This window comes from Glycine soja, chromosome 19 (assembly GCF_004193775.1).
Source record: "Glycine soja cultivar W05 chromosome 19, ASM419377v2, whole genome shotgun sequence".
Classification (NCBI taxonomy): Eukaryota; Viridiplantae; Streptophyta; class Magnoliopsida; order Fabales; family Fabaceae; genus Glycine; species Glycine soja.
The window spans coordinates 42,615,869-42,629,617 of NC_041020.1; the positions used below are offsets into that span (position 1 = coordinate 42,615,869).

General features: G+C 29.6%; 2 protein-coding genes across 2 annotated transcripts; one reads left to right on the forward strand and one right to left on the reverse strand.

The window, feature by feature from the left end:
* Positions 1–221: 221 nt before the first annotated feature.
* On the reverse strand, positions 222–2,331 carry LOC114399370 (H/ACA ribonucleoprotein complex subunit 3-like protein). Its single transcript, XM_028361558.1, has 4 exons — positions 2,171–2,331; positions 2,027–2,085; positions 1,781–1,823; positions 222–564 (listed from the first exon to the last, which is right to left on the reverse strand). The coding sequence occupies exons 2-4, from the start codon at positions 2,078–2,080 to the stop codon at positions 467–469; spliced, it is 195 nt and encodes a 64-aa protein (XP_028217359.1). The 5' UTR covers positions 2,081–2,085; positions 2,171–2,331; the 3' UTR covers positions 222–466.
* Positions 2,332–6,223: 3,892 nt separating this feature from the next.
* On the forward strand, positions 6,224–13,473 carry LOC114398456 (serine/threonine-protein kinase tricorner-like). The gene is made up of 13 exons (XM_028360655.1): positions 6,224–6,530; positions 6,673–6,847; positions 6,953–7,036; positions 7,138–7,379; positions 7,950–8,166; positions 8,308–8,387; positions 8,819–8,903; positions 11,183–11,314; positions 11,393–11,506; positions 11,606–11,653; positions 12,415–12,499; positions 13,166–13,222; positions 13,345–13,473. The coding sequence occupies exons 1-13, from the start codon at positions 6,295–6,297 to the stop codon at positions 13,428–13,430; spliced, it is 1,641 nt and encodes a 546-aa protein (XP_028216456.1). The 5' UTR covers positions 6,224–6,294; the 3' UTR covers positions 13,431–13,473.
* Positions 13,474–13,749: the final 276 nt, after the last annotated feature.

Here is a 13,749-nt window from a genome sequence, read left to right on the forward strand (position 1 = left end):
CCCTATCAATTTATTCCAGAGCTAAATTCATTGCTTTAAATATGTTTATTTTTTACATTGCTTATCTTGACTCACTTTTCTATTGTCTTTCTTAGTTGGGGCAAAAAACCTTCAACACGAGTTTTCTCACAGGTAAAATTCTTGATCTTGTTTCGATTCATGTCTGGTTTTATCTACCCGCATTTTTATCACGTTTTGAAGGCTGGCAAGAACCCCATGCATTGTGAGAACAAATAAAATTTTGAGAATATTAAATTGACTGCAAACACAACTCAAAATCCTATAGTGCAAACTAACATTCGTCACTTCAGTCTAACGTGAGCGTGAGCCAGATTTTGATGTAATTGGTTCAAAAACACAAAGCATAAATGGCTCAATCACTTTACACCAGGCACCAGCACTTGTTCACAAAATACTGTCTAAACATAGAACAAAAGACACTTAAAAAGTAGAGCTTCTATATCACTCAATACTTTGGAGGTGGCTGCTGGGTCGGTAACAATCCAAAACGCTTCTTCAGAAGAACTCTCTGCCTTGAATATTTATCATCAGGTGAAAACCGGGCTGCAGTTCAGGAAAACCAGGTAAGTGTTTCAATAAGCAGTGACAACTCGCTGCCAATGACAAAATGCAAAGAGTGCAAAAAGCACATCTTCAAAAAATTATATAGGGAGCAGTGAAAATAATAAGTTGTGTTTAATGATTGAACATAGAAAACAAAGTAGAAAGTCACATTTGTATAATTAAATGTAAAAACAAGAAATCAAAAATACAAAACATTTTCTTATAGTAAACAAGTCCTAAGCTACCAAGTTCCCCATCATAGAATTTTAACAATCAGCCACAATGATGATGTTTCTCAGTCAATAGTTTTCATCCAACATGAATGCCAAGCTGAAATTGACTAGGCACATGAGGCAAAACAATGAGTTGTACTGGGTCTAAAAGTCTAATGGTGTTATCTTTGTTCCGCCTTTCACTTTTTTCCCTTATAAACAATGAAATTTTCGCAAAAGTAGAGGATAAGAAATCCTAAGGGAAGAAACACAAGATAAAAACTAAATCATGAAAAGGGGCCAAAAAAAGACAAAGATCACAAGCATACAACAAAGCATGTCAATCTCTCTAAAAATCTAAAAAAGGCTCTCCTAGAAAGACCATTAGCATAACACCACAAGGAAGCAGCATCAAAAGGGGCAACTAAGCGTCAGCAAAAGGTCAAGATTGGGTGACGTTAGGTACTGGTTCTTTTCAATGGAAGTTGCAGTATGGTGGAACTGGTTTGAACGGGATCACATTGGTTATGGCTCAAATAGATGGTGGTGTTATGGGTGCTAGAGAATAAAATCCTATTAGCTATTCAAAGGAACAGAGACCAGTATGCCTTTTAACTGCAATCTTTAAGCTGTCAAATAAGAAGTTGCCTTGGCCCTTATATAATTGGATGTCATCAATATCATGCCTTTTATTTGGTCATTCGAAAGATTAATTTTGATGGCTATAAGTGGGATGGTTTTAAAAGAGTGTAGCATAAGTGTCAAAAAGTGTGAACAGAGAAGCAACTCTTTCATGCCATGGGGGGCTTAGAGAAATGCTAGATGCAGGGGAAGGGAAATAGATACTGTCATGTGCTTCGGGTTTGTTGCGGGAACGGTATGAGTTGTATAGCCAAAGCAGTGGCATTCCCTATGATGTACTGCTATAGGAATAGCTTATGCTCAATTCAAGCATTCTTAATTTTAATGACATGTTTGCTTATAAAAAAAATTCTGCAAATTACCTGGATGAGCAGATTGTGTAGGTAGCCCTAGCGGCGAATCTTTCTGCAAAGAAGAAAAGTAACACACTTCAAAACATAGTGAACCACCCATGTAAGATGCGGTTACATTACAACAAGTCCTAAAAAGTAAAAACAATAACAAAAATGCAGCACAATATGCAATTTCTCCAATAATTCAACTCAGATTAAGTGTAGAAGGCATTTATAGATAGAAACAAATTACAGAACGAAACTCAGAAAGCTCACCTTAGTGGTGTAAACTTTGTCACCGTTATCGTTTATGTAAAACTGAAGATACATGGTGACTGCAAAAATTGAAGAAGATAGCATTATTATTGCCAAAAACATAGCTCGTAAGTTGGAAACAATAATCATAATTCGGAAACATACCTGATCCTAATCGAAGCAAAGAACAGCAATATAGGTAGAAACCTGCGATGGAGGCGAGAAAAGGGTTTAAGGTTTTCAGATCCTCTGGTCTACTACACAAGTGTTTTGTTTCAACGAGAATGGGCCTTTCATTCAGGTATTGGTTATGGACCCGATGGCCCATGATTTTCAGAATCCCTTTTTAATCTTTTCACTCCACTTTTTGTATTTAAACTTCTATTCTATTTCTACCCCTCTCCGTGCTTCAGCTGTGTAGATACTAGATGTTTTCAAACCTTTTCTTACTTACCCTATATATCCCGAACTAGACTTCGTACCCCAGCATCGTATAAATACGTTTTTTCATATTTTAAATTTTTCATTACATAACACTTAGGATGTGTTTGGATTACAGCTAAAAATGTAAAGTTTCGTTGAATTCAACTTTATAAACTTAAGTTTAGTTAAAAGTTTAACGTAACTTGATTTATATTCGGATACTTTTATTTTAAAGGGATTGTTATAGAAAAGAAACTTGTTAGGAGATATCAATCAAAATCACTTTCAAATGTATAATTACTCAAATTTTATGATATGATATTAATATTTTTTCACTTTTTTCTAAGTATATTTTGAATTGATATTTTTTCTATTTATACTTTATTTGTTTCTAACTTTAATTGATAATATAGTATTGTATTACATTTTTAAAAAATTGGTACTAATATTATAAATTAAAATTAGTAAATTTACAAAAAAAATGTTAAAATATATACCTTAAAACTATTTTTTAGGACTTGTTTTAACAGCCCAAAATAACTTGAATAACACCAATGGGTTTAAAAAACAAAAAGGTAAATACTCAAATTTCTCCCCTAAAATGTATTTCGATGACATATAATCCTTGAAAGGTGGAAAACTACTTTTTTTGTCGCGGAATGTGTAGAAATGTGGGCATATTAATTTTGTCATTAGTTTGGTTCGTGAAGTCTAATGTCTCCGCTAATGTGGCAAGTAAGGATTGAAATATCTTGAGAAAAGATTGTCAATTAGGTAAGGGACTCGGCAGGACCAATTTTTCATTAAAATATTGATGGACTAATTTGTCATTTTTAGAATTTATTCCTTCCTTTATTCCCTTATGCTCTTTCTTCTCATCTCCTTTTCCTTTTCGTTCTCTTTAATCATCGTCGGTCACCATGAAAGTATATTTTGGTGACCCTTCTCTCTTTTTCTCTTCTTATTTTTCTTTTTTCTTCATAACAAATCTACAAAGTTCATTTTCAAATCAAATCTACAAATTCCACAATCCCACCATTATGTTTTTTATTTTTAGATTTTTTACGGATAGGTATTTGAAAAAAGAATTCTAAGTGAATTGAAATTTTAAGGCTTTTAAGCCTTAAGATTTCCTCCAAACATTTATGTTCCCAATGGTTATAATGTGGTTGCCCATATGATGAATTTAAAACTCGTTGCACCAAGAACTGTTGTTACACCACCACTCATCCCTAATGGTTATGTCCCATCTGTTGTTAAAACCCACATATCTAACAAATCCAATACCATCAAAGGATGCAAATTTGGTGAAAAGTGTCATTTTGCCCATGGTGAATGTCGAGGTTTACTTCAACTTAAGTGTTCAGCCAATCCACACAATGGATTTTTCACCATTATGAAAGGAGGGAATAAGAAGAAAAAAGAAAAATAAGAAGAGAAAGAGAGAAGGGTTGCCAGAAATATTTTTTATGGTGGTTGACATGGTCGAAGAGAAAAAGAAAGAGAAGACAAGAGAGAACACACGGGGAGAAAGGAGGGAATACATTCCAAAAATGAGAAATTAGTCCACCAACATATTGGTCTTATCAAGTCAACTACCCAATTGACAATCTTTTTCCATGACATTTTAATCTTCACTTGTCACGTCAGCAAAGAGGTTAGATTTCATGAACCAAACTAATGACAGAACTAATATGTCAATACTTTTACACATTTAGAGACAAAAAAATAGTTATTCATCTTTCAAGGATTAATACGTCGGGGAAACACACTTTCAAGAATGAATTTGGGTAATTACCCACACAAAAAAAAAAATCATCCCTCCAAAAAATAGATCTAGACCCCCCCAAAAAAAAATTAGAAACTCACAAAGAAAAAAACAAAGATCGATCCACAATTATTAAAAATACAAAATCTTTACTCTTAAAAGCACACTTTCAAGAATGAATTTGGGTAATTACCCACAAAAAAAAATCATCCCCAAAAAAAAAAATTAGAAACTCACAAAAAAAAAAAACAAAGATCGTCCACAGATATTAAAAATACAGAATCCTTACTCTTAAAAGCCAAGGCAAGCAACTCGGACAAGGTTCTCTTCTTGCATTATGGTTTCATGCCTAGAAACCTTTATGACCATGGAGAAATTGAAAGATCAAGGAAGAAACCAGAAGAGCTTAAAGGTAATCTTGCCTATTGAAATATGACATGCTTCCAACCACGTCCCGTTCAATGGAAAAACATGGATGTGTAGCTTTTATGTTTGAGGGACAATGACATCCAACTCAGCAGAAAACAAAAGTTGCCAAACAAACATGTGCAACTTTCTATAAAAGATTAACATTCGTTTGAGTGTGCAAATAGAAAACCAAACACACTTAATTATTCTCATAGTAAAAAAAACTTAATTATTCTCCTAAATAATATATCATGTTATAATAAAATTTATAGTAAATTACACTTATACTACTAAGGTCTCGACAAATTTTTTTCCCGATATCTCTTTTTTTTATTCCTAAATTAACTTCCTTAATTGTTTGAAAAACATTGCACTAACACTTCTTATACATTTTTACATTTATCTTTCTTACTTGCTTAAAAGCATTTCACTCTGTACCCCCCACAAAGGAGATTGTTGTAAATGTTAAAAAAATTGGAGTTATATGCAATATCAATAAATATCAGGGAGTATAAGTGTAATTTAAATTAGTAATAAAATAATCTTTTAATATTATTTTTATATTCTAAATTATTTTGGTCATAAAACAAATACCTCATTTGACTTGTAGTTTCAAAGACACAGTAAAATATTAAAATATGAGCCTTAAACAACACACCAAATCAGTTGGTCTATAAAAAAAACACCAAATTACATATTAGAAGCAAATTTTATCATCTCATTAACCAAACACTTTAAGTTATTGACATGTTCTTATGTCAATGCTTCTCTATCTTTCTTTTCATAGTAACTAATATTAATTTGTTCTCAATTGCAACCTTGTTACTTTATGTTCTATGGTGTGTACTATTTGAATCCTACTGGTCACTTTAATCCTCTTCTAATGGATCATGATATCAAAATAATAATAAAAATTATGCCAAATAAAACAAGTCATACATTTAAAAAGTGGCACATCAATCTATATTATGTTGCTTTCTCAAATATTGCCACATTAATTTATTGTCACTGTTATAATCATATAAGGACTTTAAGTTGATAAACTTATATTATAAATATTTTTTAATTAGAAATTGTTGGAAATTCAACTTTTAAAAAAAGTAAATCATTTTTAATTATATAGAAACTTATGATTGAATAAGATCCTAAAATTTTTTTACAAGTCACATAATCATATGTATAATATTATAAATATTTGTAATTATGAGAATGTATTTTTTTTAAAAAAATAAAAATTAATTATATGGTGTGTTGGACTTGTGATCACATGTTTTTTTTCAAATGAATAACGTCATACCATAACACATTGTACCCCGACATTGTTGGATCCTCTCACACCAATTTTTTGGAATCACAACTATCCAATACATGGCAATCCGAATTCTTAGCTTCTTCCCACAAATTCAATTCTTCCTTATTCTCAATCTTTTAATCCATCAATTATCATTCCACTTCTCTACATTAATTTTAATTTTATTGTTTTCCTTCCCAAATGCTTCAAATGGTAAGTTAAGGTATAACAAGAAACTCTTGTGTGTTTCTTAAGTCAATTATGACCATTTTTTCACTTTTGTGGTTTTGTTATTTAATGTTAAAATGGTTTGTAGGTTTATTATGGTTGAAAGTTGTGGGAATCAAAGTTATAAGGAAAGGGAGAGATGGTTATTGTTGGTAGTAGTTGAGGTTGTGAATGGTAAGGAAAATGGATTCTGCAAGGAGTTGGTTACAGAAATTTCAACCACGTGATAAATTGAGGGCTTCTACAAGGAAGAATGATGATACTAATGGTGAAGATGAAATTCCAAATATGTCTATGGATGAAGCAACTCTTTCCAATATCACAAAACAAAAGGTTGCAGCTGCTAAACAATACATTGAGAACCACTACAAGGAACAAATGAAAAGCCTTCAAGAGAGGAAGGAGCGGTATGTTACTTTAATTGCTAATAAATTTTAACGTATTGTGTTAAACTATAAAAATGATATTTATGCTTGAATAATAATTTAAATTTAAATTATTTGATTTATAAATATGTTGTAGAACTTTCTAATACCTTGCATATAATAGTCGAACCATCTTGGAAAAGAAGTTGGCTGACGCTGATGTCTCTGAGGAAGATCAAAATAACCTACTTAAATTTTTAGAGAAAAAGGAAACTGAATATATGCGTCTTCAAAGGCACAAAATGGGTGTCGACGATTTTGAGTTATTAACTATGATTGGAAAAGGTGCATTTGGGGAGGTATGTGTATTTTGTCTATTAACTATTTGTTCTTTTTGTTTTAAAACAGTTTATGTCTTTGCCCATTAATGGTTTCACTTTACATACAATTTTAAATTGTTTTAGGTTAGAGTCTGTAGGGAAAAGACTACAGATCATGTATATGCAATGAAAAAGTTAAAGAAATCAGAAATGCTTCGTAGAGGCCAGGTTAGTAACCATTTGTCTTCTACATTATATCCTACAAAAAATAGTTTTTATGTTAAAGGTTAATGAATACATCATACTTCTAATTTTGTTAATTATTTTAGGTAGAACATGTTAGAGCTGAAAGGAATCTTCTGGCAGAGGTTGACAACAATTGCATAGTTAAACTTTATTGTTCTTTTCAAGATGACGAATATTTGTATCTTATTATGGAATATCTACCGGGTGGGGATATGATGACTCTACTCATGAGAAAGGATATCTTGACTGAAGATGAAACCCGATTTTATGTGGGGGAAACAGTTTTAGCTATTGAATCTATACATAAACACAATTATATACATAGGTATCTACAAAATTGACAATTTACTTCATATTAGTCTCGCATTCTCCATTATGTTATATTTAAATATGCCATGTAGGCTTAGGTTGCAATAAACTTGGAATAAATTGATTTACAAAACCCATTATTTGAAATAAGGTTTGTTATGATTACTTTCCATGACATTCCAAAATTCAAATGGCAAAATTACTAATTTGGTTATTGTATTTATTTATTTTATTCAATTTGGTTCTTATTTTAACAAAATGTCCAATTTAGTCTCTTATTTTTTTAAAAATATTTCAATTTTTTAACACAACACCAATCTCAATTGAACGAAAACGATCACATTGAAGCATTTGTTAAAATAAATAATTAATTTAAACCTTTTAAGAAAAAATATCAAATTGAATAAAATAAACAAATATAGAGATCAGATTAGTCATTTAGCTTTTAAAAACTATTCAATATTTAAACTATTTGGGTTAAATTTATTTATCTATTTAATAACATTCGTATATGTTTGGAACTAAAAAAATAGTCAAATGTACATTGTAGAGTGTAAAATAATCTTCTCAATATGTCACATTGCAGGGATATTAAGCCTGACAACTTGTTACTTGATAGATATGGACACTTAAGACTGTCAGATTTTGGACTATGTAAACCATTAGATTGTAGTACACTTGAAGAAGCAGATTTTTCTACGAGTCAAAATGCTAATGGATCTACACGAAATGATGAACATGCAACTCCAAAACGCACACAACAAGAACAATTGCAAAATTGGCAGAAAAATAGAAGGACACTCGTAAGTTAATTACTATTATGTAGAATTTTATTTTTTTGATAGTGAGTGTAATTGTAATTTTTGAAATCATACTTATTTAATCGTCCAATGATTTTCTTGTGTGTGTATATGCTTATAAATATGAATGTATAAATGTTGCAGGCGTATTCTACGGTTGGTACACCGGATTATATTGCTCCAGAAGTTCTAATGAAAAAAGGTTATGGGATGGAATGTGATTGGTGAGTTTTGTGCTTGTAAATGATAACATTAAATTTATTTTCACTTTGCTCTTTGGTCCTGTTTGGATGAAAAGCTATAAAATCTTTTGATTTTTTACATAGAAGTTCTTGAAAGCTTTTTTTAGCCTTTTATCCAAAACAAGCTTTGTGAAATACTTATATCATCTAGTACAAAAGTTACTACTTTATTTCCCTTGTTAGCAAACAATCCTTTCAAAATGTTTCCAAAAACATAGTTTACATTCGACGTTCTTACTTGCAACGTTGGAATATTATTTAAGACATTGCTATTTTATTTTCTTCTTCCTTAAATTGTTATGTAAAAAAGTGGAAAAAAATCTTTATTTTATGTATAGTTTATAAATAAACTTTAACGAGTAAATATTAAATATTTAAGTTTGACACAATGCTCATTGTGATAAAATTCATAGGTGGTCACTTGGAGCTATTATGTATGAAATGTTAGTGGGATATCCACCTTTTTATTCTGATGATCCAATGTCAACATGTAGGAAGGTAATATTTTCTAAAGAAGTATTTATACATATTAAGATTAATGTTTGATTCACATTCCTTTTTAGTTCTATTTTAACTTGTAAATTTAACAACTCTATTTGATTTTTAGTAAAGTTGTTTGTCTCTTTCATTGACATTTTTAGATTAAAATAAAATACTATTTTACTATCAAAGTGATAATGTTAGATAGTTTATACTTATTAAGATATAAGGAAAACAAGTATATTTTAAAAATTTGTCTCAACCACATCACAAACTTTATTTTTATAAAATGAATATAATAATTACGAGAAAAATAAATCAAATAAATATAATAACGAATATAACTATATCTCTATGTTTGTAATACAACAACAAAACATTAATTTATCCACTAGTGGGAAAAAAGGTTTAACAATTGTTGTTGTGAAATATGTACAATAATATACTTTTTAATTACTATATTTACATAAAACAATGAACCTATACACATAATGCTACACATTTCTAACAATACTCATTAATAAACTATTTGTCTTTTTTCGGTATTCTTTTAATTCAGATCCACAAATTTAATGTTAAATTGGTGGCTAGATTGTTTACACTAACAGATAATTTCTAGCACAAATCATTGATTTTCATTTTTTCACGACATCATTGATTTTCATTTGAAACTAATAATGTTGACTTTATTTCATGTTCTTTCTCTATATGCATTTAATGATACTCGTCATCATAATTATTAAACTCAACTCGGCTTGGACAATTCGATCAGGAATCAAATCCATGACCGAGCTGATTTAGCTATTGGATTGTTTGTGCATTTAACTCAGTGACACATCATCAAACCAATATTAACATGAAAAAATTGGTGTATACAAGGTTGCATGTTCTTTCTATCTCTCTACTACAAGGTTGCAAAAACCAAGTTATATTACAACAATTACAAAAATAAAAATATAAACACAAAATGGCCGAAGACAAATTTGAACATTGGACCATGAACTTAAAAGATACACAAATAATCACTAAGCTAAATTCATGGTTTGTTATGTCCAGTAGAAACATAATAAATAATACATATATATTAATGATGCAATAATTTTATGAAATATATTAAATCCACTTTTGTGATTTTTATTATATTTTTATATTTTTTTAAGTGCAAAAGCTTACAAGTCATAAATTATTTTTTAATATAAATTGTTTGTCAGTGTCAAGCTTTAAAGAGTACTCAGACGAGCTTAAAAAGAGTAGTAGAAACACTTGGTTTATGTTGGTTCCACTAATCAATGATTGATAGCAACAAGTATTTTGATCTGTCGCTCTTGGCTTTACAAGTACTAGGCCACTAGGCACAACCCTTAAACCCCTCCCCGGAATCTAAGAACACTCAAGTATTATTTTGTCACTAAGTCACTCCTACTTTTCACAAACAAACAGTTTGAAGAATCACAAATTTTAACACTAAAAAATTTCCTTTTAAAGGAGAAGGCTGATCAAAAACATTGTGGAATCTTATCCATTTAATTGTTGATCTGATTCTACTAGTGTTAGTTGAGAACAAATGGGCTTGACATAGTTTATGGCAAGTGTGATATGTTCTCCTTAGTGAGAATGATTACAAATCAATTATTTCTAAATATGTCCTTCACATTTTGATTTCAAATGTTAGTAGTTTATAAAAGGAAAGATAATATGATGACACATGATTTCCTTCATATAGACGAATTTTATACACAGTGGAATAATTTGATCACACTTAAGTAATACACAAGATCTGTTTATAAGCATAATTCACATATGGACGTCGCCATGACTAAATACGAAGCATGTTCTAGTAAAGGATAATGGACGATGATAATGACTATTTAAGACTAGAGAAGTCTTACCATATTTGTGTCAATGATATGTCATGTCCACTTATAAGTAACTAATTAGTCATCACAAATTTATATCTTTATGTTCATCAAAACTAAGGGATGAGTGGATGGTCCAGTGATGGATCATCCAGTTCTAATAGTATACTCGTAAGATAGACTTCATTTTCTTTGTTATTAGTTGTATTAAGAGTATATAACCTAAAATGATCGGCAATGACAAGTGTACGTGGAAGTTAATTGTATTGTTGAAGATTTTTATACATACAATTCTAAGTTAGTTCATTATTTTCCCTTTACTTTTAACATGTTATTTTTTCATTTGATTTCTTGACCAATTATATTGTAAAAAAAAATAGTTTTAGCAATTTTATGCTTAATAATTCACAATATATTTATCTAGTTCCTTATTTTATGTAGATAGTAAATTGGAAATCTCACTTAAAATTTCCTGAAGAAGTAAGGTTATCTCCAGAGGCCAAAGATCTTATAAGTAAGCTTTTGTGTAATGTTAATCAAAGGTTGGGCTCAAATGGTGCAGATGAAATAAAGGTGTTGTATGGTGTGTCCTTTTCTAAAAGTATAGATAGATAGATATAGAAGTTACCTTTCCATTCTGTTCCTTATCAGGCTCATCAATTCTTTAATGGTGTGGAATGGGATAAATTGTATCAAATGGAAGCTGCCTTTATTCCTGAGGTCAATGATGAGTTAGATACTCAAAATTTTGAAAAGTTTGAAGAGGTATAGTGTCTTTCAAATTATTGCTTATTTTATTTTGTTAGTTATCCAATGTTATACACATTATTAAATTATTCAAATTTTATCTTTTCACCTTTGCAGTCTGACAGTCAATCTCATTCATCGTCAAGAATTGGTCCATGGAGGAAGGTAATCTTAGATGTTTATTTTTTTAAAGACAATTAACATTTAGTTTTCTTCGTAACCATAAGACTTAATTATGTTTTTAGTCCGTCAAATTAAGGGGTATGTTTTTCTAGTGTACTGCATAAAAATATATATTTTTTTAATCCTTCAAATTCTAGCGAAGGGATTAAAAGGAGAGTTTTTAAAATTTTAGAAACTAAATATACAAATTCCAATTTGGAGGACTATGAAAAATAAATTCCCTAATTTGAGGGACTAAAACATAATTAAGTCTTTCCATGATATGAATTATGTTTAAATATTACACACATTATTGATGAAAATTCATAATGAAAAATTAATTTATATCTTTATAAATTCTTGAAATCATTATTACTCTACAAGGAGGGTGTATTTGTTGGGCTTGTTAAATGAAGAATATGAAACATACTTATACTACGGGTTACTAAAAGTTTTGTGCATTAGGATTGTTTATATTTGCTTAAGTTTCAATAATATTAGTTTGAACCCCATAGAATTATTAACTCTTTGTAAAATATTATTATCATTTTAAATATTATTAGTGAGAAAAATTGGATGTTTTTCTTAAGACTCAATTATTGATAGTTGTCACCATATGTGTGTGTGTGTGCATGCGTATTGTAGTGTATCTTTTTGTCTTACAATTCTTGATCTTCATGTTTATAGTTAGTTAATTCTTAATGGTTTCTTATGTTTCTTTCTTTTCATTCTTATATGGTGGTTTGTTTAATGTGTGGTTACAGATGATTTCTTCTAAAGACTTTAATTTTGTCGGATACACATACAAGAACTTTGAAATTGTCAATGACTATCAAGTTCCTGGAATGGGTACATCATATCCTCTTGCTCTTATTTATTTAAATGTAGGTAGAAAAATTATTGTTGCATGTTAAGTTTGAATTGTGTCTTTTTTTATTGCATGATGATTTTAATAATTTTAAGTTATCCATGTCATCTTGGCATTTTAATTGTAGAATAATGTAAAATAACAATAAATTTCATTTTTTAAAAAACAAGTGAAATTTGTATCCATTTTTAATTTTTAACAAAACAAGCAAAATAAAATTTTCTTTATCATTTTTTTATTCATTTCATTCTCCTTTATCTCTTTTTTTCCCTTTCTCTTATGAAAACTCAATAACTCATGAATTTTTCAATACTTTAATTAAAACTATAGGTAGACAAAGATAATTTTCATTGCATAACCATGTTATTTCCATGACTTGGTCAATATGATTGAGTTTGGTTGATCTTGCTTATAATGTAGTCAATCTTTCAAAATTTTAAAAAAGAATTTGATATGTGTCTGTGTGTAACAACAGTTTCACATTAATATGGTGACATAACTTTTCAAGTAGTGATGTATAACATAAATTAGGATCTTGCATTGAAAATAAAAGAATCTTTTGATTTTTTATGTGTATTACATTTAAGGATGTGTTGTCAGCTAATGATTATTGTTTTTCTTGATTTTTCTTTCCGCTCTATCTATAGCTGAATTAAGGAAGAAAACATCAAAGACAAAAAAACCATCCATCAAATCCTTATTTGGTAAGCTTACTTCTTTTAGTTTTTTCAAACTTTTTTGTTTGTAATGTTTTGTGTGCATATTTGTGTTCTTGTTTTTGACACTAACTCTTTTCATTCAATCAAATTGATTTTAACACATATAGATTGTGAGAGTGAGGCATCTGAGGCTTCAGATTCAACAACAAGCATAACTACGAAGTATGATGATCTACCTCCTCAACCAAAATAGAAGCATAACTCAAGCCTAAAATATCATTTTGATAATTTTAGTGTTTAATGTAATTGTTGGTGTCATTTTACATTTTTTATTTATTCTTGAAAACATCAATAGTTACTTGAATGATGGTTTGAGGAAAGACAAGAAGTTTTTTGTACAATCAACTGATTACCCTTAAGTTGGCTTGGACGAGTCTTACAAGTTTTGTTAGTTACCACACTTATAGAAAATGCAAATTTTTTACTCTACATTGCTTGTCAAATATGCAATACTTTATAAACAAATAACATAGAAACCATGTATACTTGTGTTATGTCTTTACATTAATCAT

What these genes read in the sequence shown, in the direction of transcription:
- LOC114399370 (XM_028361558.1), bottom strand. Translation starts at nt 2,080, where the DNA reads ATGTATCTTCAGTTTTACATAAACGATAACGGTGACAAAGTTTACACC. An exon ending in ACAAAGTTTACACCACTAAG is followed by an intron (nt 1,824 to 2,026) that starts GTGAGCTTTCTG and finishes TCTTCTTTGCAG; the next exon opens with AAAGATTCGCCGCTAGGGCT. An exon ending in TACACAATCTGCTCATCCAG is followed by an intron (nt 565 to 1,780) that starts GTAATTTGCAGA and finishes CCTGAACTGCAG; the next exon opens with CCCGGTTTTCACCTGATGAT.
- LOC114398456 (XM_028360655.1), top strand. Translation starts at nt 6,295, where the DNA reads ATGGTAAGGAAAATGGATTCTGCAAGGAGTTGGTTACAGAAATTTCAA. An exon ending in AGAAAAATAGAAGGACACTC is followed by an intron (nt 8,167 to 8,307) that starts GTAAGTTAATTA and finishes TAAATGTTGCAG; the next exon opens with GCGTATTCTACGGTTGGTAC. An exon ending in ATTTTGAAAAGTTTGAAGAG is followed by an intron (nt 11,507 to 11,605) that starts GTATAGTGTCTT and finishes TCACCTTTGCAG; the next exon opens with TCTGACAGTCAATCTCATTC.